This window comes from Molothrus aeneus, chromosome 1, assembly GCF_037042795.1.
Source record: "Molothrus aeneus isolate 106 chromosome 1, BPBGC_Maene_1.0, whole genome shotgun sequence".
Taxonomy (NCBI): domain Eukaryota; kingdom Metazoa; phylum Chordata; class Aves; order Passeriformes; family Icteridae; genus Molothrus; species Molothrus aeneus.
Genome location: NC_089646.1, coordinates 40,435,070 through 40,459,721, shown reverse-complemented (window position 1 = coordinate 40,459,721; position 24,652 = coordinate 40,435,070). Strand labels below are relative to the sequence as shown.

Sequence of the window (24,652 nt, the reverse complement as noted above, 5' to 3'; positions counted from 1 at the left end):
TCAGGGGTCTCTCTTCTAAGGAGAGAGTGTGGCAGCTGGGCGTGTTCTGAGAGAGGACCTCATTAGTGCATATAAATAACTCAAATGTGGATGCCAAGAGGATGGTGCCAGAAACAGGACAGAGAGCAATGGCCATAAACTAAAACACAGGACGTTTCACCTCAGCATGGGGAAGAACTTCTCTAGACTGAGGGGGCAGAGCACTGGAACTAGATGACCAGGGAGGTCGGGGGAGTCTCCCTCTCTGAAGGAATTCCGAACCCACCTGGACACGTTAATGCAGCACTGTTCGTGGTGACCCTGCCTTGGCAGGGGACTGGGCCTGGATAATCTCCAGAGGTCCCTTCCATCTCTAACAATTCTGTGAGAGCATTCCAGGTGGGAACGCTGACCCGCAGCAACCTTCCAGCCGCTCGGGGCCGGCGGCGGCGCCAGCCCTCGGCCGCGCTTGCCGGGTGCTCGGCAGGGCGGGGCGGCGGCCCGCTTGCACGCCGGGATTTGCAGTCCGCCCTCCCTCCTTCCTGCCCGGTCAGGCGGTGGGGCCGCCTCTCTCCTTCCGGGAGCGGCGCTCGCCCGTTGGCGGGGACCGGGAAAGGCGTTTGTTGACTTCCTCGAAGGCGGCGGGGGCGGCGCCCAGCCCCGGGAATTCCCCGCGGTGGCGGAGGCCGAAAGCGCGGCCGGGCCGGTGGGCTGGGGGCGATGGGCGCCCGAGGGGGCCCGAGCGGAGACCGCGAGGGGCGGCGCTGCCTCCCCGCCGAGCTGAGCGCCCGCCGCTGACCCGCCCGGCCGAGCGGGGCCCGGACAGGTTGGTCCCGGCGCGGGGGGAACGCGGGGTGGCCCCGGCCGGGGCTCCCCCGCGGTGCCGGGAAGCTTCGTGCCCCGTGGAAGAGGAGCGACTCTCCCTGGGAAAGGAGGCTGGTCTTTCGTTTCTCCCCTTAAAATAGAGTCGTCCTCATAGAAGCCCAGAATTGTGAGGGTTGGAAGGGATATCTAGTCCAGTCCCGGTGCCGAGGCAGGGTCACCTCGAGCAGGTTACAGGTGACACAGGAATGTGTGCAGGTGGGTTTTGAATGACTCCAGAGAGGGAGACTTCACGCCGTCCCTGGTCAGCCTGTTTCAGTGTTCTGCCTCCTTCATATAAAGTTCTTCCTCATGTTGAACTGGAACTTCCCGAGTTTCAGAAGGGGCAGCCTGGTCTTGTGCCATGTCCCTGCCCAGTCACACTTGGCCGGAATAAGGGGTCATACCGTGGCAGGAGGGTGAGCAAGGCTTACAGGTGCTGCCAGCAAGCTGGGCTTGGGCCTCGGGCAGACTGTTAGCCTGGTTACAAAGCTGCCTCTAATCAAGTTGAAAAACTGCGTGGGTTCTTGGAGCTGCCGTTTGTGCCTTGGTACAGAGCAATCTGGCAAAGGAAATGAGCAAACTACGGGTGTGAAAACAGAAACATGTATTGGAGCTGACAGGAATACAGGTGCTGCAGGCCGTGTTAGTTTGGAAGAAGGAAGTGTAGATGAGCCTTGAGGTAGTTGTGTATGCTACTGGTGCTTTACACTTATAAAAAATTGCCTCTTGAAATTCTGCTGTTTCACTTGGTAGGGAAAAATACCCTTATCTCCTTAAATGAATTGGTCCCCTAGCAACTTAGAAGTGAGTGTCAACTGTTCCAGTGAGTGCTTTTAGGAGTTTTTTGTTTCTTAAGGAATCCTTTCATTACCCCACTCCCTTTCACTGTATGTATGCAGTAAAATCAGTGTGCTGGAAACAGACTCTGGAAAAAGTGGAGTTAGGGGAGAATTATTGCTAGGACAGTAAAGTCTGCTCTGGACTCCAAAGGTCAGTTTCTCTTCTGAGACAGTTTTCTGGGACATGTTGTTACAGGCTATGGGAACTTTCATTTCCTGGATAGTGGTGTATGATCACATGCTTCTGCTGCAAATAATCCAAGTTATCTGTTCCAACATCTATTTTAGAGTTTTAGTAATTCTACTAGAATTACTGTAGAAACCAGAAGAAATCTAAGATGATGACTACTTTTTGTTCTTTGAATAATTGCTGTTTAATAACAGCACTTTTTTAAGAAGTGTTTATCAGATAATTGCCCTATAGCTTAAGTAGATGATTATTGCCTCAAATTTTAAGCAGAATTTTTTCATCTAAAATTTCAGTGAAGTCAGAAGGCAGAAAACACTGGTTCACTGAACTCTAAATTAGACTGTATGAAGGGTTTAGCCACCTTCTCCCAACACCCGTATTTTTTGCTAAAATTTATAATTATTCAGAACCTTGTTTGCTTCATTTGTAGTTTAGAAAAGTGTGAGGTGACCATTACCCAAGTGCTAGCTAGGTTATGTTTTACAATGAAAATTAAATAGTAAAAAGTTTTTCAAAAGAGCAAAGAGGGTGAAGTGATATCTTTGTGCAGCAAAAATGGGTAATAAATGAGAGATAGTTTTAAGATTGCCTAAATTTCAGCAAATATTCTACTTTGGTTTTCTGTATATCTTTTATATGTGACACTCAAAAGGTGGGGAAAGTGTGAAAATTATTGGTCAAATATATGAACAAACTACTTAGTGTACTCAGGGCAGAGAAATAGAATAATTTCATCTCACAGCATTGGAAAATCATAGAGTTGCAAATGCAGTAAAATTTGTTTGTATTATTTCAATAGATGCATTGAATTGGAGATTGTGCACTATAAAATGTTAAATGTGGGTTGCCTACTTAGGAAAGTGGAAACTCCCCTGTCACTGCACATGCTATTCATATGCTTTCTTTAGAACAGAATTTGAAGGAAAAAAAGAGAACATGTAGAAGGAAACAGGATAAAATGCAGTATGGGTTTACCTTTTGATATATGTTTTCATTCTTTCACAGGGATTTTCTAGACAGGGGAAGTCTGACAGTCCATATTGAATAAAACAGTGATAATGAGATCGAGTTTGCTAAGATGGCAATGCTAGGAGTAACAAAGGGGTCAGGATAGTGACCAGCTTGGTAGAAGTCAGTGGGGAGTTCTGCTGAACTCCATACTTGTGTCCATTATCCATGGTTCACTTTGGACTCAGTCTTATGTTTTTGCTAAATGTTTATACTATACTTCCATTAATTAACTAATTTACATGATTATACAATGTTTTTATGTGGAGTTCTTAGTGTATGAAACTGTAGATGCAAGTAAAATTTGACAGGACCTTTTGAGAAGAAATTAAGCTTGAGAGGGTAAGTGAAGCATAAATGGCTTGAATATTTGAAGTCATCCACTTAGAAGCTGTTAAGTGGAACTTAGGTTCAAATTACCAGGTTTGTCTGAAATTCTGCCATATAAATCTGAATATAGAATTTTAGAAGACAGCCCAAGTTGAAAAGGACCTGGCAAGATCATGTGGTCCCCTTGTAAAAGGGAGCCTGAATCAGATTTGCTGGCATTCTGTCCATTTGTGTCTTGGAAACCTACAGATGTTGTGTTAGTGAGTTGCAGGATGACCAAGGGCCATCGGTGAGACTCACTTGCCTTCCACTAGCTGTAACAGGTGAGGCACATTTCCACTTAAATTAAAAGTTAATACAATCACAAAAAGGCTTATCACTGAACTTGTGAACTTATTGAATTGTAATTAATCTATTTAATTGAATGGAAGGAAACTTGTGATTGGGAGGTAGGACCTGCTGTTTGGTTTACAAAGGAAGATATGAAAAAATAATCCAAAATAAATCCTCTAAACTTTTGGAAATAGTTATTCCTTATAAACCTTTTGAAACGGGAATGAATGAACAGCAAAAGAAAGGTTTCAATAACCTTTCAAGATACTTATATGTGGTGCTAGAAATGTTTAACAGCCAAAAGCCATTTTGGTCCTACTTAGGTTTGTTTGACAGTACTGCTTTTAATTACTTTCAACATTAAATGTAATAGTTTAATAAACAGGATTACATGATGCTGAAAGGATAATATTTTATTGATTCCTACTTCTGGGTTTTTATTTTCCCCCTTTTCAGATAGTTGTCAGGGAGAGTGATTATTGTGACAGGATCCACAGGAAAGCAGATTGAATACCTTACACTGAGGATGCAAAAGGTTTGCAAATTAGCAGTGGAGGTACTGGAGTCTGACACTGTTCAGAGAAAGTAAAATTTATTGAGCGCTTTTGTAATAAAATGGGCTGTTTATTGCTTTTCTGGTCCTTGTGAGAGTAGATTATTTATTGTAAAAACCTTGAGATTGAAAAAAATTGCCTGTTGTACCTAAGGAGATTTTACTTGGCTTTTGTAGCTTACCCAGATGTTCAGGATAGATGAGCTACAGTGATCTGGTTTGTGAACTCAGAGACAGTGAGTTTGCATTTCCTGAAGGCAATAAAACGAAAGTGCTCTGGAGGTGTGATGCAGCTCCCATGCTGACGTGTTTCTGAAGGAGCACCCAGTACACTGGGCGGTGCCCCTGTGCTCGGGGACTTGCTGGGAGGGCACTGGCCCTGTGGACTTTGGCCATATGGAAGGATGAGCAGTGGCCAGAGCAGCAGCTGCTGAGATGTGGGTGTGCGTGTGAGAATTTTTATTACTCTTAAATGGAGCAAGTTTGTGTAAAAAGTGATGCCTTTCTCTGTCGAACAGTCTGTTCACAACTGGAATCAAAGAGAACCTAAGATTTCTGAAGGAGAGGTGCAAAGTGATGGATACTTAAAGAGACTGGAAGTCTTGCTTGTTTTAACATCTTGTGTCATATGCTCCAAGTACTGTGTTGAGTTTTTGATGGTGGCTGCGGGAATTCTGTATTATTCCTTGCTGTGCTGAAGTGTCTTTTAAAAAAAGGGAAAAAAAACCAGTACAGCTTTTCTGAAATTAAGGTGAAGGTTGTAACATGCTCACTCAGGATTCCTTTGGTTCAGAGGCATTTCTTGAATTTAAAGGGTTTTTTTTATGGTTACATGCATTTATGTATACCCTTCTCTGTGTAAGGCAAGATAAATCCATACAAAAATTATGCTGTTGTTATCAACAGCTGGAAACTGTTCATATTACCATTAGCAAGTCAAACCCTTCAAGTCTGGAAGGCAAACAGGAAAACAACCATCTTGAAATTACTTGCATTTGATATTTGGAAATATTTTCAGAACTGTTTTATTCTCTTTCAAATCAACCGTTAGGCCAAAATGAGAATCTGCTTCATACTGGGAAAAATTTAATGTAATCCTGCTTTTACTGTCTCTCCTTCTGATCCGAGAATAAGATTAGCATTTCAAACTACAGAGCTCTGTTTGTGCAGTGGTCTGTTTGCTATTAGAGCCTCTGCATCCCATGTTCCTCATATGTAGAATGTGTTTTATATTTAACGGCCTCCCATGGTGTTAATGACTAGTGTTCTCAAAGCTCTTTAAAGAAAAAAGCAATGTTTCTGCCAAGCATTAGTAAGATATGGGAAAACATTATTTTGCTCAAAATATTCAGTGTATTGAATCAAAGCTGTTCTATAACCTATGTTGAGCAACAGAAGTGGTTCCTGTTAGTTCTTCTGTTCTTCACATTGTGTGAAAGAAAACTTAGGTGGTGCCACCTCTTCAAACTCATTTGCTTATAAACAGGGAGCATAATTAGTCCTGCTAGAACTTAATGCTGTTTCCTATCAACAGTGTCTTCAGGTTGGGTTTTTTTGTTTGTAGGCTTTTAAACAGTAGTTAATTAATACAAACAGTAGTACTGGTACTCATTTAATGTATTTCATTTTGGACATAAAGATTAAAGTCCTTTTAAGTAGGCTGTTTTGTGTGCAGATCATTCTAAAGTGTAAATGAAATATATTTATCACAGGCAAAACACTTAGCTACTGTGCTGAAGTAAAGGGAGTAAAAAGTATTAAGAAGACCTTTCTTGGGATGGGATGTGTGGTAAATGGGATTGTGAAGTTTGCCTTAAGGAGGCTGAGATGGACATCAATTGTATTCAGAGACATTAACTTGTCGGTATATTACTTCAAATATTTTAGTGCGAAATCTTTCACTTGAACCAGTTACTGTAGGACAGATTACCTCATGAATTGCAGCTCCAGAGAGGTCAGTGGTTACTCAGGTGTTTCAGAGTGTCAGCTCTGAGGCATTTTCAGCAGTGCATACGAATGTGACTTTGAATTAGGAGAAGTCAATGTGACTTTGAATTAGGAAAAGTCAAACAGATTAAAGCAGGGCAGAAGTCTGTGGCAGGACTTGGTGAACCATCCTGAAAGACCTTCTGGCATCCTTCTTTCAGATTTGAGGAGCTCTAACCTGTGGTATAATCAAAACACCTATTTGATTGTTGCCGTCAGTTCATATTTTTAAGATGAGGTAATACAGTTCTAGGGCATCTAAATTTTGATTCCTGTCCTTGGGTGAAATCAAAGACTACATCTGGAGTCGGGGATTTCTTACAGACATTTCTTTTTTTATACTGAGGGTTTTTGTCTATCCTGACAGCAAAAAAAGCTGGGTGAGCTGTGCATTTCACCATGGCCTTTTATAGTACTGCTGATCATGAACTGTTTAATGGCAGCTCGTCATCACTTAGTGTGCAATACAGTTGGTCAAAAATGTGTATATTGGATTTTTGGGAACTGTTATCTTCAGTGTAGAAATTTAGAAAAGCATGCAAACAAAGTCCCTTTGAATTATATGGAATTAAATGCTTCTCTTCTAAATAATCTCCAGTTCTGGCTTAGAGAGCAGCGTCAGAAAACCAGAGTTGAATAATCCTATAAACTAAATGAGATCTTTCAACTAAAAAAATGGTAGAGTAACTGGTCTTCCTAACAGGTGCAGGTTAGGTGTGTACTTGTATTTATAAAATATATTTGTGTATACTGAGTTTTATTTGGAAGGTGTTTCTCTCTTGGAGGCTCATAAAGGCACTTTTAGTTAACAAAATGCAGAATAAATATGGTCCTGTTTTCCCATATTGCCATCTCCTGGTAGCACTGATGTGTGCAAGAAATAGGGAATGTATGATGCTTAGGTTTAAGAGCTATAGGAAAGCATGGGGACAAAGATCTGTGCTATGTACAAGGTCACAAATCTGCTGCTTTCTTTGAGAGATAATGATAAGCTGTGACACTTCTTTAATGACATTTGAGTCAAGTGTTCCGAGAAAAGGAGATGTGTTGCCTTGAGAAGGCAAGCTCTTGGGAATTTGATGAGATGGGTGACAAGACTTGCAGAGCCTTTGGTGAAATGGGGGAGGATAAGCTGGTATGTTATGCTCATCTTGGAAGACAAAATGAGCAATTCCTTCAGTCAGTTAATGCAGTTTCCATGATGTGGTGCTTTTGGTCAAGGTCACCTTGTGCATGGAGTGATACTGTGCTTACAATGAAAAGGAAGCAAACCTTTCTTGCAGGGTTCTTTCTACTTAAATATCACAGAAATCACAGAATATTCAAGGCAGAACAACAAGCAAGGGAAGCTTAGGCTACCTTTTTTTGTCAGAATGCATCAAACAACATGCAAGGCATCCATTCACCTCCTGAACATAGCCATTAAAAGGAGTTCAGCTTTGGTTTGTAGTATTCTTGTCTTTTTTCACTGTTGAAAAACTCCACTGCTGTCTTATTTAGTAGAAATGAGCTGTCACAGTTTTTTTATCATGTTGTCTAACTGGCTTGGAGCAAATTGAGACAAATGTGATAACAGCACTATTGTGCAGCAGTAGCTGTACTACAGCTCTTCATAATGCTGCACTCTGAAAGCTTTCCAGCATGGTGAGAGAAATTTGACCATACAGACAAGCTCCAGGCCTTTACTTCTTGTAATCTATAAACAAATGGAAGTTTAGTTTGAATTCAAATAGCAAATGCACAGTAGAAGCAGCAGTTGTGACTGTGGGTTTTTTTTTCACTAATGCCTGCCTTTTCTGCAAAGTTCTGCTGATCAAGTTGGTTTTCTGTTGAAGTTTTTCCTGCAGTACAAAAAGCTGTCTTCATTATGCTCAGTTCTTTCATTCCAGCATTTCTGTTGGTTCATTAGCTAATCATCAGGAAAGTAAGGATTTGTTGAAGGGGAAAAAATAAAAGTCTGCTTTTTGTAGAAGTCACATCACTAGTTTGTTTAAAGGGCAGTGTATTATCAGGCACTTTGTAGCATTTCATAGTACTGCATAGGAATACAAGTAATCTTGATGTTCATAACTAAATGAGATGTGTCTGGTTTTGGTTGGTTGTTTTTGCATTTTGGAGGTTGGCTTGTTTTTAAATAAACCTCAAAAGTTGTTCACGATAACTTGTAACTCTTAAGGCAAATGCTTTTGGGGGTTTTCCATTGAGACCTATTGCTCAAGAAAATATATAGAATTTCTTTAAGATTATATTTTCTTATTGAATGTTTTGCTGTGCCTGAATGACATCGGTTGTAACAAAAACTCAGTGTAACATCTACTTTGCATTTGTCATTCATGTGGATCTGCCTGGTATTTTAGAGCAACACTTTAGTAATGATCAGATTATTGTCAGTTTTCTCCACACATACTGAGGCAGGTCATGTTACTGTGCATGTTTTCATTCTCATCATATTTTCAGTCAAAAATTACTGTAATTGTTCAGAAGGAGGTTTTCTACTGTGACCAGGGAAAGAATAGCTACTCATGCAGTCTCTTTAAGGACAAATACAAGTGTAATTTAAGAATCTGCTTTAAAGTTTCAGAAAAATATAAGCATTTGCATTCAAAAATAAAGAGGCTTTGGCACTTGTGCTCAGGAACCACAGGAGTTAGTTGATTTGTTGGAATGGTACTCTTTTACTGCTCAGTGCTGGCTTGCAAGAGTTCTGATACAATATTCCTTTGGAGTTCAGATAGTTGGTACCAGCCAAATTCTACATTGGTGCTAAGACTTAATAAAAATGAATTTGAGGGTTCATACATCTGATAGGTACTCAAAATATTTATATCAAGTAACGGTGAAATGTGTCTTTTCTAAACAGTGTATTTTCAAGGTGACGTGGATTTCAAGATTTTTCTGCGACATTAAGATACTTCCTGATTATTCAGTCTTGTCTTGTCATACTTAGACAGAAACACCCTGCAGTATTATTTTGGAAGGTTTTCAGACTCTTTGATGAATTTGTCTTTGTGAAAACTTAGCACTTATATCTGTCTTTTTAACAGCTGTCATGGAGGAGTTGGTAGAGGATGACATCTGTATTTTGAACCATGAAAAAGCAGACAATGCTCACAAGAGAGACAGCGATATTCCTGTTCCATCCTATAGTGGAGATGAGTCTGTTGCCTCACACTTTGCACTTGTCACTGCATATGAAGATATCAAGAAACGACTGAAAGAGACAGAGAAGGAGAACTCCTTCTTAAAAAAAAAAGTGAGAATTTTAGAAGAGAAGGTAAGAAAATAGTTGATATACCAGTTTCTGGTAGCAGCTTCTTTTTTGCTCCTGGCTGGATGCCAGAGAAGAGGGTTAAGGATTTGAAATATATATACTTGAAATAATTTCCATGTTAAAAAGTTTTTATAAATTGTTTTATTTATTTAAGTGAAATGCAGTTTGTTCCTCTGGTAGTGTAGTTGTGTCATACTGGCATTTTTGATTCTCACTGGGCACATATATGATGCAATGCAAGGACAGTGGCTGATTCAGACACATGTGTAGTTGCATAGAATTTGTCACTGTAGTTTGGGTGCCACTTCATGGTGTTTATTAGCTTGGGCATGTGTGATACAGTACTGTTGAACAGTGTGGTGCAAAGCTTGTAAATTATCAGAATCCAGGAATTGTCTATCAAAAGACCCTTGAGGATACCAAAATGATAAGGAAAAATTGGTTGGCAAGGATATCCAGCTAGGTCTAGCTAATCACAGCCTCTATGCCTAACATAGATGTTGGCTGGCTGGCTTTTGATGCAGTAATTCTGAAAAGTAAATGAATATTGGAATTTGTTTTATAGGCAGTTTCTTATGGCCATAAACCAGTGTTAATGAACCTAATGTTCATTAAAGCTAAAAATTGACCAGGGCACGGGTTTTTCTCTCCAAGTAAGGAATGCCATGATAAGATGTACATCCATTGTTCAGCACCGAGTGTCTTTGTTTGGCAGAAATTCTTGAGTTTGATAGGTTGCTTTCTTATATGAGATAGAGATAGATCCTAGTATTAGAACTGAGACATTTTTTAGGACTTTCTCCTTACTGTGCTAACTGACTCTTAAAAGCTTTCCAAGTGTGTATTATTTTGTGGCATTGGAATGAAGAACTTGAGTCATACTTGGCACAGCTTTGAGACACCTATTTGGGAATTCTTGGTGAAGGCTGGATTGCATTTTTCTCAAAAAGGAAAACTATCTCAAGACTGTCTTTATATAAGGTGTAGGGGGATGTTGGGAATAGGAATAGAGCTTTAGACCTGAACCATGCTCAGTGTAACATCTTTTATGTTGTTACTCAGAATCACGATAAACAGAATTTGACCTTGACAATTCCTTTTGTCTTGTGTGTTTTGGTTTGGCTGGGTTTAGCTTAATTCTCTTAAAGATGCTACTTTGTTTTCTGTAGAGAAAACTTTTTCATATGTGAATACCACTAAAATGTTTGATGAGGGAGGGGTACTGAGAAGGCCAAGGCTGTTAGTGACTTCCAGTCTTTGTCAATAGCTAATGTACCTATATGCTTAAAAAATATATGGGGAGTTACCCTTTTGGAATCTGTCATTTCAATGTGCATAGAAACTTCCAGAAAGCTTATTAAGGCTTGTGTTCTATTTGAGTGGCTTTAGTAGGGGGAGAAAATATAAAGGACAAAACTTAAAAGGAGTCATACACATACAAAAAAAAAGGCAAAGGGGCAGGAGCTTCCTATCTTTGTGGCCTGTTTTCCCATACTTTCTTTCAAGCAAACACTTTAAAGAGGAGATATTTAAGGTAGATATGTGAGTGTCGATGCTTTGTTTTAGTAATTTTTTGTGTATGACTCCTATTTTTTAAGAAAATATGTGAAAATCGGTTGTGAATATCTCCAAGAGGTACACATAAAGGAAGTGTGCAGGATAAAAAGAATGAAAAGGAAAATGCAATACTTAATTAAAGCAAGAACTTTTTATACGAATGGATATAATTTGATGTAAGACTTCTTTCTATCTTATTAAAAACACTGAATATATTTTAACTCTGTTCCCCTTTTTCTAGCAATCCAATGAGTAGTGGTTATTCTGCCTTGCTTGTCTTTTGCCATAGCAGGCAGTAAGATGGTGGTAATCTCAAAGTTAATAGATATTTCTAAAATTATTCTGCTTTGGCTTTTTGTACATAAATACACTGAAAAAGAATCTTTATTTACATTATGAGGCGCTTAGGAAATTATGTTTGGCTTCCTTGGAACTTTCTGTGTGTTGTGCATTTATATGCTTAAAACTCCTTTTTCAAAAAGCAGTTTACATTTTTTTGGAGCCTGGAAAAAATACGATTAAGGGATTGTCAGTGGGAGTAATGATAATTTATGAATGGTTTTTAAGTACTCATAGGAGTGAACTCATAAGCAGTCTACTGGAAAGTGTCCCTGTCCATGGCAGGGGGGTTGGATTAGATGAGATTTTAAATGTCCTCTTCCAACTCAAACTGCTCTATGATTCTATAAATTAGTGAGCATTAAGTATTGTGAGAGATTTCAGAATCTGTAGACAGCCTTTGCTGCACTTTAGTAAAAAACTTTGGCCCATATCAGTGTATTTGATTAGTTTGTTATCTAAACTGAAAAAAAAAGGAAAAGCTGTTAGATTAATATGGCAGGCTTAAAATTTTTCAGTTCCCAGCATACAAAACTTCTCACTTGTCCTGTGTGTTGAACGTTCAGGTGCTTGGCTCCCGGGCGGAAGAGGAATGCAGCTCAGTTGGGCGGGAACAAGTCAATAAGGCCTACCAAGCCTATCGAGAGGCCTGCATCGACCGTGACCATCTGAAAAGCAAACTGGAAAAAATGGTGTGCCTTTTTAAGTAATGGCTTCAGTGCTTGCTTTATCAGCACTGCATAGCTAGTACATGTTTACTCTAGAATGAACTTTATATTCTTAAGATCTGTGGTGTTGGTTTTATCACTCTTTTAAAGTATATGACAATACTTTCTGTAGAAATAACAATTTAGTGTACCTCAGTTTTATTACTGGGCTAGAATAATGCTAAAAAAATCAAAACAGTATTTTTTGTTGTTGTATTTGTTCTAAAATATTGAATTGTCTGACATGATAGAAAAATGCTTCACAAATTTTTTTGGGTTGGGGTTTTTCTCTCCTCTGAAAATAGGCAAAAGAAAGTGCGGAATCCTTGAAAAACTTGAACGAACAGTTGCAATCTAAAGAAGTAGAGCTGTTACAACTAAGAACTGAAGTGGAAACGCAGCAAGGTATGCATTTGGTTACTTCATCTTAGGGTATGTTGAGGAGCCATAGTGGCCTCGGGGGCATGAAGAGGCTTAACCTTATATAGGGGCAAGGTAAGAGAGGTATCAACAGCAGTGAGGTACTTTGAACTTGTCTTCATTCTCATGAATGGTGACACATATATTCTGAGGCTGTTGTGTTCTCCCACCCTAGGTGATTTGCAAATTTGAGAAATGGGCACCACCTAACTGTTTATAAGCTGGGTCATGTGCATCTCTGGTCCCCACCTTTTCCTCAGAGCAGAGCAGAGGCCTGGTCAAGTATAAGGATCAGTCAGTCAATCCCACTTCCTCTGGCATCTGCAGAGGGTCCAGTATATTGCTTTGTCTCGCTGTTGGACACGACAAATACAAGGATGTTGTATGGCAACAGCTGCAGTTGCCAACAGTTACTTAGCTGGCTGGGAAATGAGGAAAAATAGAAAGATGTTGGTTGTAGAGAACCTGGTGAAAAGAGGAAGGAGAAAATAAATATATCCTGGCAATTCCAAAAGCCCAAATCCAGCGTCTCTTACTGCAGTAGTAAAGAGTGCTCTGTATGTGATAGATGCCTAAAACAAAACACCATGGAAGGAAAAATCCCCTTGATTAATTTAGTTACAAGAAGATGCCATCTGTATAGAGTATGGACTGACTTCAGAGTGACTTCAAATGCAGTCATTTGAAAGGCACTTTTGAGTATGACTGTGCATGAATTTCATTACTCTCCAAGAGGACCTTAAGCATGTATGAAATGCACTACTTCAATTGCACAAATATTTAAACCTAGAAAAACAAATTGCAGGTACTGCTAGTATCAATGTTGAGGATATCATAGTTTCAGGCGGTAAGAATTGCAGGGTTTGTAAGGAGAGCTCTGAAAATGTGATGATTTACTTGTTTGTAATTCAGTTTTACTCATAAGTGAACTCTAGGTACCTTACTTTAAAAAAAAAAGAATCAGTGTAACTTAAGACTGTTTAAACTATTAATTCTGGAAATAAGTGTACCACACAGTTAAAGACTTGTGGGGTTTCTTCCTGTCATGTTCCTTCTTTTCTTGCTGTCTCACTAATGCTTGCTACTGATCTGATGGTAGCATCAGCTTAGGTTGCTTCTTACCGTGTGAATTGCTTCAGTCTAACAAGATATGTGTAACTTTTATGCTTTCCCCTTTTGTTTGGTTTGTATCTTTTGTTGTTCTGTGTGGAACTTCTTGATGTTGAACTTGGGGAAAACTTAATGGTAAGTGATGTAATAATACAAATCTGAGGGCACAAAGACTGGTGTTTTCAAAGCATGTAAGAAGTATGCAAGTTGGCATATGTGTATTTGCCATAAATTGATTTTTTTATTTCCAGTGCCTTTTTATGCTAGTACTTCCTTTTTCTCAGTGTCAAATGTCCAGTGCATTCCTAGAAAGTAGGGCTCCAAGCTTTAAACCCAGAAAATAGGCCAATAATGCCAACAGCATTGCCAGTGTTATATTTCCCTGTTGCCATAGACTCCAGTTTCTTCAGAAAATGTTTTTGTAAGGCATGGGCTGATTGAAGAGGATCTTGCATATTGAATTATGTTCTTTGGACTGAGATTGGAATCTAATTGTCTTGTTTGTCTTCTTTACAGTGATAAAAAGTCTGAATTGTACTCCAGCTAACTGGGAATTGGAGAAGCTGAACAGTGACCTGAAAGTGCATAGTCTGGAACAGGATCTAGAAAAACTCAAGGAAGAGTGCAACAGTCTCAGGAAGGAGTTGCAAAATTCCAAGCAGAAGGTACCTTAATTTTTAAGGAATTTTTGTATTAATGCTTAGTTTTAAATCCCAAGGTCAGTCAAAATCAAGGGTTAACAAAAAGAGGAAGTCTATATGAGTGAAATATTAATATCTTGGTAAAATTAGCCTTTAAATATTTTCATAGATTGTCATTCTTCTTGGAAATAGGAACAGGCTTCTCAGGGCGGTGTTCATGGCATCAAGCCTGTCCAAATTTAAAAAGTGTCTGGATAACACTCTTAATTAGAAAGTTTAGCTTTAGGTAGTACTGCAGTGAGCAGGGAGTTGAACTTAATCCTTACAGGTCACTTCTAACTCCAGATATTCTATGATTCTATACAGGTGAGATTTCCCAGCCATTGCCCATATAACAACAGAAAATAAAGCTGTATGATTTTTTATAAGTAGCCACTGAAGTTTTGTGTAACCCGAGCTGCTAAAAAAGTTTAGGCAAAAGCTGGCCTCTATTTTTTTTTTTTAAAGCAACGGGATGCTAATGTTTAAAGATGTCATGAACTTTGTTTAAGGAGGTATGGCACTTTTCTTTAGGGTAGTTGCATGAAGCTTGTCAGCAAAGTTCCTCTTTTGGCATCCTTCTCTGCCATTTCTGGGACAAATATCTGTTCTGAGGGACACATTTTGTAACCTAGGCATTGTTAGGGTCTCAAAAAGAAAATTAAGATCCCAGTAACAAAAAGCAGTAAGTTACTGTCTAGTGCATTCTTTGTGCTTTCCATCTTATCTTTGATGAAAGGTACACTGCCAGTCTCTAGGACTCTGCAGTCACACTGAAGTCACACAGTGAATGTAAAACATTTAAATGTGATTGTTTGAGGAGACAGACTGTTTTACATTCCTTATGGTCATTAATAATGATGATTATGTAATCTGGAATCACACAGCATTTGCGTGAGTCTGCAGTTTTTCCACTAGGTGGAGATAAAGCATGCGAGGTGTTTTGTTAATTTCCCTTACTGTTGGTTGTTTCACTTGGGTCTGGAGCTGTTTCAGGTGCTTTCAATAACTTGTAAATCTGAAGGCTTGCTGTAACCTGCGTGAAGTTCTGGTGTCTTCGGGTAACTCTAGAACAGAGTAACAGCTGTTCATAAATAATTGCAGATTGTATTGTGAGAGTGAATGATGTCAGAGGGAACAGACTAAAATAGTATTTGTAAGGAATACTGCATGTGACACTGTTTAAATAATGTTTATGCCAGCAGCTTTTGTTGCACAGAGCAAATACAGGGAACAGCTTTTTGTTTTGTTTTGGGAGGTTTTGTTACATTGGTTGGGGGGGGGGGTTGTTTTTTTTTTTTTGCTTGTCTTTAATACCATTTCTTCTTGATCCTGGTAACTGCTTAATACAGGAAATAAAGTGCATGTTTTCAAATATGGGGTAATACAGTGCAACTTTTTTATGCTATGAATTTCAGTCTTTGGGAGATGGTGATAAAGCTCAGGAGGGGAAAATCTGTCAGGTGAACTACAGTCAAGTGTGATCAATGGCCAATGACAAATCAGCATTATTTCAGCTCAGCTGGTATTTTCATTATTACTTATTTTCATTACATTAGTTAGTTTAGCTAATATGTAATGGAAGTAAGTAATAATTAAAATGAAAACAGGAAAACATGTTTTCAAATGTTTTCTACCTTAGGCCAGTGTACCTCTATTTTTCTGTACTTTTAGATATTCTTACTCAAGTTTTACATTGTAGTTCATGCACTGTGTACATTGACAAGTTGCTTGAAATATGTGCAGCCTGTCTTAAAGCCTCTGTAAAGGGATCAAATCCACAACAGCTTTGGCTAGAGGGAATGATAGGAAGGGAACATGGAAAGAAGGGATATGAAAGGGAGGGAGCTCATCACAAGTGAGGGTCTAATAGAAGCACGGCTAACAAAGTGAGTCCAATGTTTGATTTGTTAAACAATCCTGGTAAATTCAGTGTGGCTGCCTATATGTGCAATTTGAAAGTAGTCTTTCAGACTGAAGAGATAGATAAATTATGTTCTGTTATAAAAGTAACTTGTGGAAGTAAATCTATACTGAAACAGCTTCCTTTAAGTTAAGGATCTTTATATACTGTGACAGAGAAAGAAGGAAAAAAAAAGACTGTTTAAAAAGCAGAAATTGAGAAAGACTTTTCATGTCCATTTAAGAAAGTAATCAATCTCTAATTCTGAGAGTTCAGCTGTTTTAAGAAAGAAGAGTATGGAGGTGGCTGAGCAATGCCTTCGTATAAGTAGGTAGTTTAAGCATTTCTTAGTGGAAATTCTTAGTAGAATTGAAACCCACTGCAGCTAACACAAATGAAGATTACCTTACTTGTGAATTTCAGTATTAGGCAAATTGGAGTTTCACTGTCGTTGTTTGAGAGAGAAGATCTGAAATAATGTTCATTCATTCTCTGTCTTCCCTTCACTCTGTTATGCAGGACCAGGCTCAAGAGAAAAATCCATTACATGGAGACCACCTTCAAAGGCAAGACATCCAGAGGTATGAAATACTTTATTTTCAATTTACTGAGGGACAGTTGTTTGAACAAGTAAATTACTCTTGCTGACTCTTTAGGTGTATTATTTCAAGTTACATCATTTCACTGAAAGTCTAGGTATAGTTATTTAGCAAGATCATTGTACATTTTTTTCCTTTGTTGTGTTTGTAGTTCCAGATGATGAATATTTATGTAGTTATGCCTGTTGGTGCACTTACAGCTTTTTCCACCAGAGGGAAGAGCAGCCCTTCACATTGCCAGGCTTTAGTGCAATGGGCCTTGGTGCTTCCTTGGGTGTTGAAGAGACTTTTCAGCCACTGAAAGAGAACATACAGACACTTCCCATCATCTGTTCTCTGGTGCAGTGAGGCTAACAATGCACACACTACACACAAATCACACTTTGTCCTTTCACCTTGACTGGATACTTATTCCTGTGGTTCCTCCTGGAACTTTGCTGTCAGCCTCACACACCTGATAAAAGATGTTCTCTCAACACACAGCAGTTATCTCTTTGATCACCGCTCTGATTGAACTGATCATTTGATCAAATAATTACTGATCAGAGCAGATTTATTCCATCAAGTGGTGCTCAGGTGGCAGCCATCTAAAATAGCATATGGATTATATGGTGTTTATTGTAATATAAATACTAAACGTGTCATAAATAAGTAAGCCCATCCAAAAATCTGTGGAGAAAACGCTTGAAAAACCTCCTATGAGAAACATTTGTTGTAGCAAGCAATCCTGCTTTTTGTAGGAAATGGAGACATTTGCACCTAATTAACTTTCTGGAAACTAGTTACTTCATATTTGTGAGCAGCCTGCAAATCTGACTTTAAATTCTCAGTGTGCAAATCTAATTTGCTGTGCATTTAAACAGGCTGTCATAGCGAAGGTTCATATCACATGTTAGAAGGCAGGGAATTCCAGGCACAGGGAATCCTTGGTTTTCAGTTACAAATTCCTTGAAAAATAGGCTTTGCAATGGGATTCTAGGCCAGTATCCACAAAAACAAAATCAGTTGCATGTGATTTAGGTGGAATTCTGGTACCTGCAGCCCTTTGCAAGATGCTTGTAAAACTGCTAAATGCATTTTAAACAATCCAAGCACTTTCCTTCTGGTTGGTGGCAGCTATGTGAGCTGTCCCTGTATTTGCCACTTCTGTGTTAAATATTGGACAATTCTGGTTTGACATAACTAAAGTTTTTGATCTTATTTTTTAGACCAAAACATGAGAATTAAGGAAGTGTGATTGCCACATCAGCTTTTAAATTAAGTTGTCAGCTCTTAAGAGTTGAAAGAGCCAGAAGGAGTCTGCAGTAGGAAGGCCACAGGTTTAGCTGAACTTCTTGAAATATCAATTCTGAAAATTTTAACTTCCTATTAGTCAGAACTGCTGACACTTAACACATTACTTATTAAAATAACACCTTCCTGTGTTCTTTAACAGAGCTTTATGCATCTGAACTTTTGTATTATGGGGAAGTATTTCTGTGGACAGAAGTTCAATTTCTTGTTTTAAGGGAACTCTCTCAGTGTTGACTTGCATAATAGCCACTTCTCAGAGTGATTTTGAACACATTTGTGCTTGATATTTCATGCAGGAGTGATCCTATATTGCTATTTTTGAAGGATAGTGTTACATACAGTTATAAAGCTTATTAATTCTTACTCATCTCAGTAGCTTGAGATATTGAGCTGTTTTGAAATAAATGCCTTTAGTGAATGTAGCGAGGAAGAAAAAATTCTGGAAACTCTCATCCATTATATTTGTCTTCAATAAATGTGTTTTGGTAGAATGTTAATCATTAAAAAAGCATTAAATCATTGCATTCATGTTTAAGTAACTGCATCCTTATGTCTTTGAACACTAAGTTAATTATTAATCAACATAAATGTTATATTCAGTGAGCCTTTGCTAGAAATTTTACCAAGAAACATATGGTAATGCTGACTTTTTTTTTCCCCCCTTTTAATTTTCTTACCAGTTATTAACCTGAAACATCAGTGTTGGAACAGTGCTGCTGTTGCTAAATATGTTTCTTGTATTATGCTGTTTTAGAGAATTAATTGGAACACTAGTTTTTACACTGTCTGATCAGGCAGTGTATTAACATAAATTGGAGGCCTTGAATATGAAAGAATGTGGTTTATATTTTAGATTGTGTGTATGCTCAGTTTGGGTCTCGGGTATTTAGTCTGAATTCACTGTAGCAGTGTGCATGGTATAAGACCCAAATACTGGTTTTTGATTATTTGAAATTAAAATCAATCAATATTACTAGGCTCCTAATATGTGTTGGGGTATGTGGTCATTAATTGAAAGGTATTCAGAGTTAACATTCTGCCTTTTTTATAACCTGGTGTCACTTTAAATAAAGTATTCCTTTGAGATGACAAATCTTATTGGAAGATGCTTAGTTTCAGATGCTGAAATGAAAAGTCAGCTTCATATTTCTTTCCTTTGGAGAGTTGAAATTATTATTATTATTACCTAGTATGTCAATATATAATGCATTGTATATTGCAGTAGGCAAGAATCAAATTATATCCATCCGTTTAAGGCAGTTCTCAGTACTGTTCAGTACAGTTACAATTATGGTACTCCAATAAAATTTGCAAAAAAATTTATTAACAGTTAACACTTGATAGGCATGTTGATAGGCTGCTTTAGAGGCAGCAATATTTAACTTGTAATAAATTTTTTGTTTTGAAAGTTTGCAACAAACATATTGGGACCTGAAGAGAGAAATGTCCAGTTTGCGTGTACTGACTGACAAGCAAGCTGAGATCCTACGAAAACTGAAAAGGAACCCACCAGGAGTCAAGAAAGGCAAGTCAGTGTTGGCAGTAACAGACCTTACAAACACAAACCATTGATGCAAGCTGTAGCATTTTAAAAATAAACCAGCTATCATATCTTATCAGAATCTCATCAATTGAAGTTGATAAGCTAGACTGTATTATGGTTCCAGCTTCCCCATTTTCTGCTTTTGCTTCTGTCTCATACTGGTCAACTTCACACATAAAGGTGTTGCTGATGTGTTTTTTCTTCAGTACTGTATTCTGTTCCCCTTGTGGCTTTTTTCTCAGTCAAGTGTTGCTTATGTGCACAAGGCTGAGGTGTTAAGTTTACTTGTATTTGACCTTTTACCACAACTACTTCATATTAGGAGGGAAAAAATCTTTTTTGCAAATGCAGTCTTATTTTCCCAGTACAGAATATAAGAAGTATTAAATTTGCAACATTTTAAAATCAGACTTTAAAAGACTGAAATTCCTTATGATTCCCTACTTCTTTATATTTTATTCAGAAAAGTTTTCTTTTCTAACAACATGCTACACAGTGTGACATTTTCTGAATGTCAGAATACTGGGGAAACAAAACTGCCTTAAATAATTTTAAGGGTTAAATATTTTTCACATAAAGTATTTAAATTTTCCATGAGCACTTCATCAGACAGTTCTTCGGTTCCTTACATATGTTTCTCTCAAAACAAATGCTATGCTAGACTATCAGGCAAATAAACTGTGGTAAAGAGTTAATTTCCTTTGTTTTCTGCTCACTTCAATTGTGATCTTTACTGTGCTCAGAATACTGGTGGAAGACAGTGCACTTGGTTAGAATGTACTGGTGACAGTCTCTGATGTCCCTGTCCATTACCAGATCAAGACATTTTGTTTCTAAACAGCTCAGTGAGGTAATGACAGGATTCACCTCCCGAGCAATCCCTGCCTTTGTGGTCAGCAGTGACTAATGATCACTTTGTCTCTGGTACTTGGCTGATACAAACTGTCAACACATTTTGTAGACTTGGCCATATTATTACCAGGTGAGTCTGTGTTCCTACAATTCTAAAACATGTTTGTCAAATAACTGCAGCAGAGAAACTGGGAACTGAATGAGTCTAAATAATCTTAGATCTGTCAAGGTTTGATGTGATCATATTTAGTCTTTATGTCCTTACTTTTAATTTGGAGTTACCTGTCTTGCCACTACACAACTACTTATTTTTCTCTTCTCCTTGGTGAAGAAACTCATTTTCTGCAGTTCTTATGCAGTTGTTCATCCACAGCCACAGAAGGCATTCTTGACTGATCAGGAAACAGTGGACTTCTGCCTTTTCATCTGTAGATTTTTTTCAGTAATTTTTCAGAAGTATGTGAGAGTGGACAGGTCTGATCTTGGTCATCAGCCACACTTATGAATGCAATGCAGATGTATCTTTGCTTATATTTATAGACAAGTCTTGGCTTATGCAAAATATGGGTACAATTGACTGAAGCCTTCCACTTCCAATACCTCTAGTACTGACTTTTGGCATTTACAGACCAGCTGCCATTGTCTGTAAGAGGTGCATTAATTCTGCAGAACACATGTTCATTACTTTGTGTGGGACATGAACTGTATCAGTTAACATGTGGATTCTACTTAGAATGTAGAGAGGCATTTTATGTGTGTTATGTATGGAGGAATTTTCAACAAATGGGTGCTTGTGGGGTTTTTTGTTTATTTTTTTGTTTTTTTTTTGTTGTTAATTTTTTGTGTGTTTTTAGTTGGTTTTTTTGGGAGTTTTGGGGATTTTTTTGGGTACATTTTTAATCTATTTTCAGTGGATTCAATTTTTCTTGAACTTCTAAAGGTCTGTAGGCCTCTAATTGCTTTTTACACCTGCCAGCACAAAAATGCCAAATCCCGTGCCTTAGCATGTCTTTCAGACATGATGCCCATGGTATTGGAAGGTGGTTTGGGCTGACATCCACAAATTTTAATTTATTGTGACAAACAGAAGTTGTATTCTTTGACCAAGATACCAGCTTCTTTTTCTGGCCCTGAAGAACAAAAGTTAAAAATTACAATTCATGCTCAAGATTAAGAGCTGCTCTAGAAAACTCTGTGTAAGATGTGAGTTTTAACTCAGGAAGCATTAATCTACTCTGATTACATGTTTATGTACATTATCACTGCAAAACAAAAGGACCTGCTTGTATTTGGCCGTATGTTCAGATGTGTGTTGAAGGTACAGCTCTTCCATTTCAGGTAGATCCTGTTGTTTCAAAATCCGCCCCCCCCCCCGGCCTAACAGTTTAAAACTCCTCTGTAATACCACACAGCTGAGCATTGCAGTCTGTCAGTTTACTTTTGAAAGTCAGACAAGAGAACCTGTGAACACCACACGTTTCCCTCTTACTGCTTCATGGGCAGTGAGAATTTGGGTTCTGGATGGCATGAGAACACAGCTTGTTAAAGAAGCAGTAGAACAGGGAGCAGCATTCAGTCTTCTGCAGCTGGGTGATTTCTTCAAGCATGTGCAAATGGTCTCTGTTTCAGCATTCATTTCACTCTGGTCAGAAAGATCCATCAGTTTATCTCTGTCGAAATGGGAGTTGGGAGGTATCCTTGGAGTTGGGTGTGTTTTAGACATTGTGATTTCAGGATTTTGGGTTCATCTTGAGACTGGTGAGGGTAGTATGTTGTTTTTAGATTTCAAGTAGTTACTGAATATGGTCCAAAAACTTGTGGCTTGAAGAAACTGTGTTTAACATCCCTGCTAGACTGTAGTACATTTGGGGTACATGAAAAATGCATTAGACAATGTAATTTTAAAATCTTTTTTTATCTTCTTCCTTCAGCTGCCTGTACTGCACCAGTGCAATGTGTTGACTTGAACGTTTCAAAGGTGAATTTGACATCTGGGGTAGTCTATAAAAACCTGTCACAAAACGATAAAGCCCTCGGCAATGCTGTGTCTCCCCCTCTGCTGAGAGATGCCCGTGTCCCATCAGAAAGGGTGACCCTACAGGCTTGGACAGATGAGAGACCAATTCCAGCTGACAGCAAAATGTTTCAGGAACACCATTCCTACGGAAAGAGCTCTCTGGAAGATAATTCCTGGGTATTCCCAAGTCCTCCAAAGCCCAATGAGAATATGTTTTGGGAAATGAAAAATAATCCAACTTTGTTAAACTGTCCAGCAGATTACCTGGATCAGTGTAATCAAAACTGTCTGCACAAGAGTTAAACAATTTTTAGAATGAACTGAGGCATTTTTGGAGTGATTCTGAATAGGCACCTTAATGCTCGAACTTTTAAGGAGAGAAAACAAATTGCTTGAAATGTTCTTTCTTTATTTTTAATTCTAGTTCCAAATCAGAAGGCCTAGTCTTCCTCTGCTGTAAATCAGGAGTGAGTTCCTTCATGTTAAAGCTGTGCTGGTATAATGTAAATACAAAGAAATCTAGCATGGGGCCTAGATAGTCTTGTACTGCAAATGACATACATTTGCTAAAGGTTACAATGAAAAGTGAGTTTGTGGAATAAAACAAAATAATCCAGTTCTGTATCTGTTTGCTATTTGTATGTTATCAAGAAAATACTTGGCATCCAGTGTTAGAACTTGAACCAGCTCTGAGCTTATATTTTGACAGTGTTCTTTTTCAGAATAAGGATAATATGAAATCTTCCTTCCTCCTTTCAATTTGCTTTGAATCCTCTGGTTTGTAAGTGCATTTTTCTGTAATATGTAACTAAGAAAGGTGAGTTTGGTTTTTTTTTTCCAACCTTGATTTATATGAGAGAGTGGCAGGAGAAGAACCACCCTTAGGCTATGCTGTTTCGATTGCCTCATTTAGGGCTTGACTGAGAATGGTGAAGGACCGTAAGTAAAGCTGCTGCTGCCCACTGTGAATCCTGGAGGTTCAGCTTGTTTCCCTCAGTGGAAACTGCTGTAACTGCAGCAGTGCTGCCACAGACCCAGCGAGCTCACAGTGCAGTTTTCCATATTGTGCCTCCTTTGCACAGCACCACAACTCTGACTCTTCATTCCTGTGGTGGTGAAGGCTACTAATTTTTCTTTTGTTAAAGAAACAAAGCCTTAATCTAATCAGACTTGGTGTTGTTGCATTGTTGATAGACAAAAGTATTTTTGTGGTGTCTTTAGTATACCACTGAGAACCAGAGCTACTGGAATTCCAGCTACGTGCTTTATAGATTATGGGTGTCTAGGCATTACTTTTTTATTATTTTTTTTCCTCTTAAGGCCATGAACTGTTTCTAGACAAATATCATTTATGTTTTGGGGTTTTTTTTTCTGCAAAATTCTCTGCTTCATATCTGGCTTAATACAACAGGGTTAAGTGAAATGTCTTGACTGCTCAAAAAGTGGAAGAAAAATGCATTGTATTTTAGATCCATGATACCTAACTTGTAATGGGCAGGAAGATATTTAATACTGAATATGCTATTTACAAATGTGTGGGTCGGTGAAGTATTCAGCTTCACAGATCCAGCTTAACATCAAAGTAATAAAAATTAATTTCACAGCTGTTTAGTAGCTAATTATCTTAAGATGGCTTGCAAATACATGGGGAAGCTCTGGAAGTAGCACAGCTGTAGTAATGATGGGCTGTAGAAGTGTTAGGAGGGTGCTACGTGATCTCTGTGGTTCCAGACACCCTCCCCTGCACAGTAAGTACTTCAGACAGAGCCCATCTTTCACTCTATCAAAGGCAAAAAAAAAATGCCTTCCAGATACCTTCTCCTATAGTACAAACAGCATACATAAACAATGTTTCCCATTCACCAGATATTGTTTTTATCTTTCTATTATCTTGCTCACGTATACTGGCTTGTCTGTGATTAATGGAAATGGTGTCAGATGCTGGAATTTATTCTGACCAATGAACACAGCTGACTCAGGGGAGTACAATCTCTTGGAAAGTAATAGAACAAAATCCAATATGCATAAAACAAATCCAAGTCACTAGGCTTTAGCTGATAGAACCAACTACCTATGTAATAACAAAGAAAACATTTCTTATGTGGCTGCATAAGCTATATGGTACCTAGTTCTAATGTAGTTTACTTTTGAGGTCCCCCACCTCAGTATTACAGAGGTTTTTTATTAAGGAATGTAATATTCAACAGGCATTAATATGATCTGTGCAATGAAGGAATTCTACTGTGTAAGATATTAAATAAATTTATTTTTGTTTGAAA

At 38.4% G+C, this 24,652-nt stretch overlaps 1 protein-coding gene across 1 annotated transcript; it reads left to right on the top strand.

The window, feature by feature from the left end:
• The first annotated feature begins 646 nt into the window (after positions 1-646).
• Positions 647-24,652, top strand: AZI2 (5-azacytidine induced 2). Its single transcript, XM_066555588.1, has 8 exons — positions 647-805; positions 9,127-9,356; positions 11,816-11,941; positions 12,262-12,361; positions 14,003-14,151; positions 16,589-16,650; positions 19,371-19,486; positions 22,288-24,652. Exons 2-8 carry the CDS (start codon positions 9,132-9,134, stop codon positions 22,674-22,676), a joined length of 1,167 nt encoding a protein of 388 aa, XP_066411685.1. The 5' UTR covers positions 647-805; positions 9,127-9,131; the 3' UTR covers positions 22,677-24,652.

What these genes read in the sequence shown, in the direction of transcription:
- AZI2 (XM_066555588.1), top strand. Translation starts at nt 9,132, where the DNA reads ATGGAGGAGTTGGTAGAGGATGACATCTGTATTTTGAACCATGAAAAA. An exon ending in AAAGCAAACTGGAAAAAATG is followed by an intron (nt 11,942 to 12,261) that starts GTGTGCCTTTTT and finishes CTCTGAAAATAG; the next exon opens with GCAAAAGAAAGTGCGGAATC. An exon ending in CCCACCAGGAGTCAAGAAAG is followed by an intron (nt 19,487 to 22,287) that starts GCAAGTCAGTGT and finishes TTCTTCCTTCAG; the next exon opens with CTGCCTGTACTGCACCAGTG.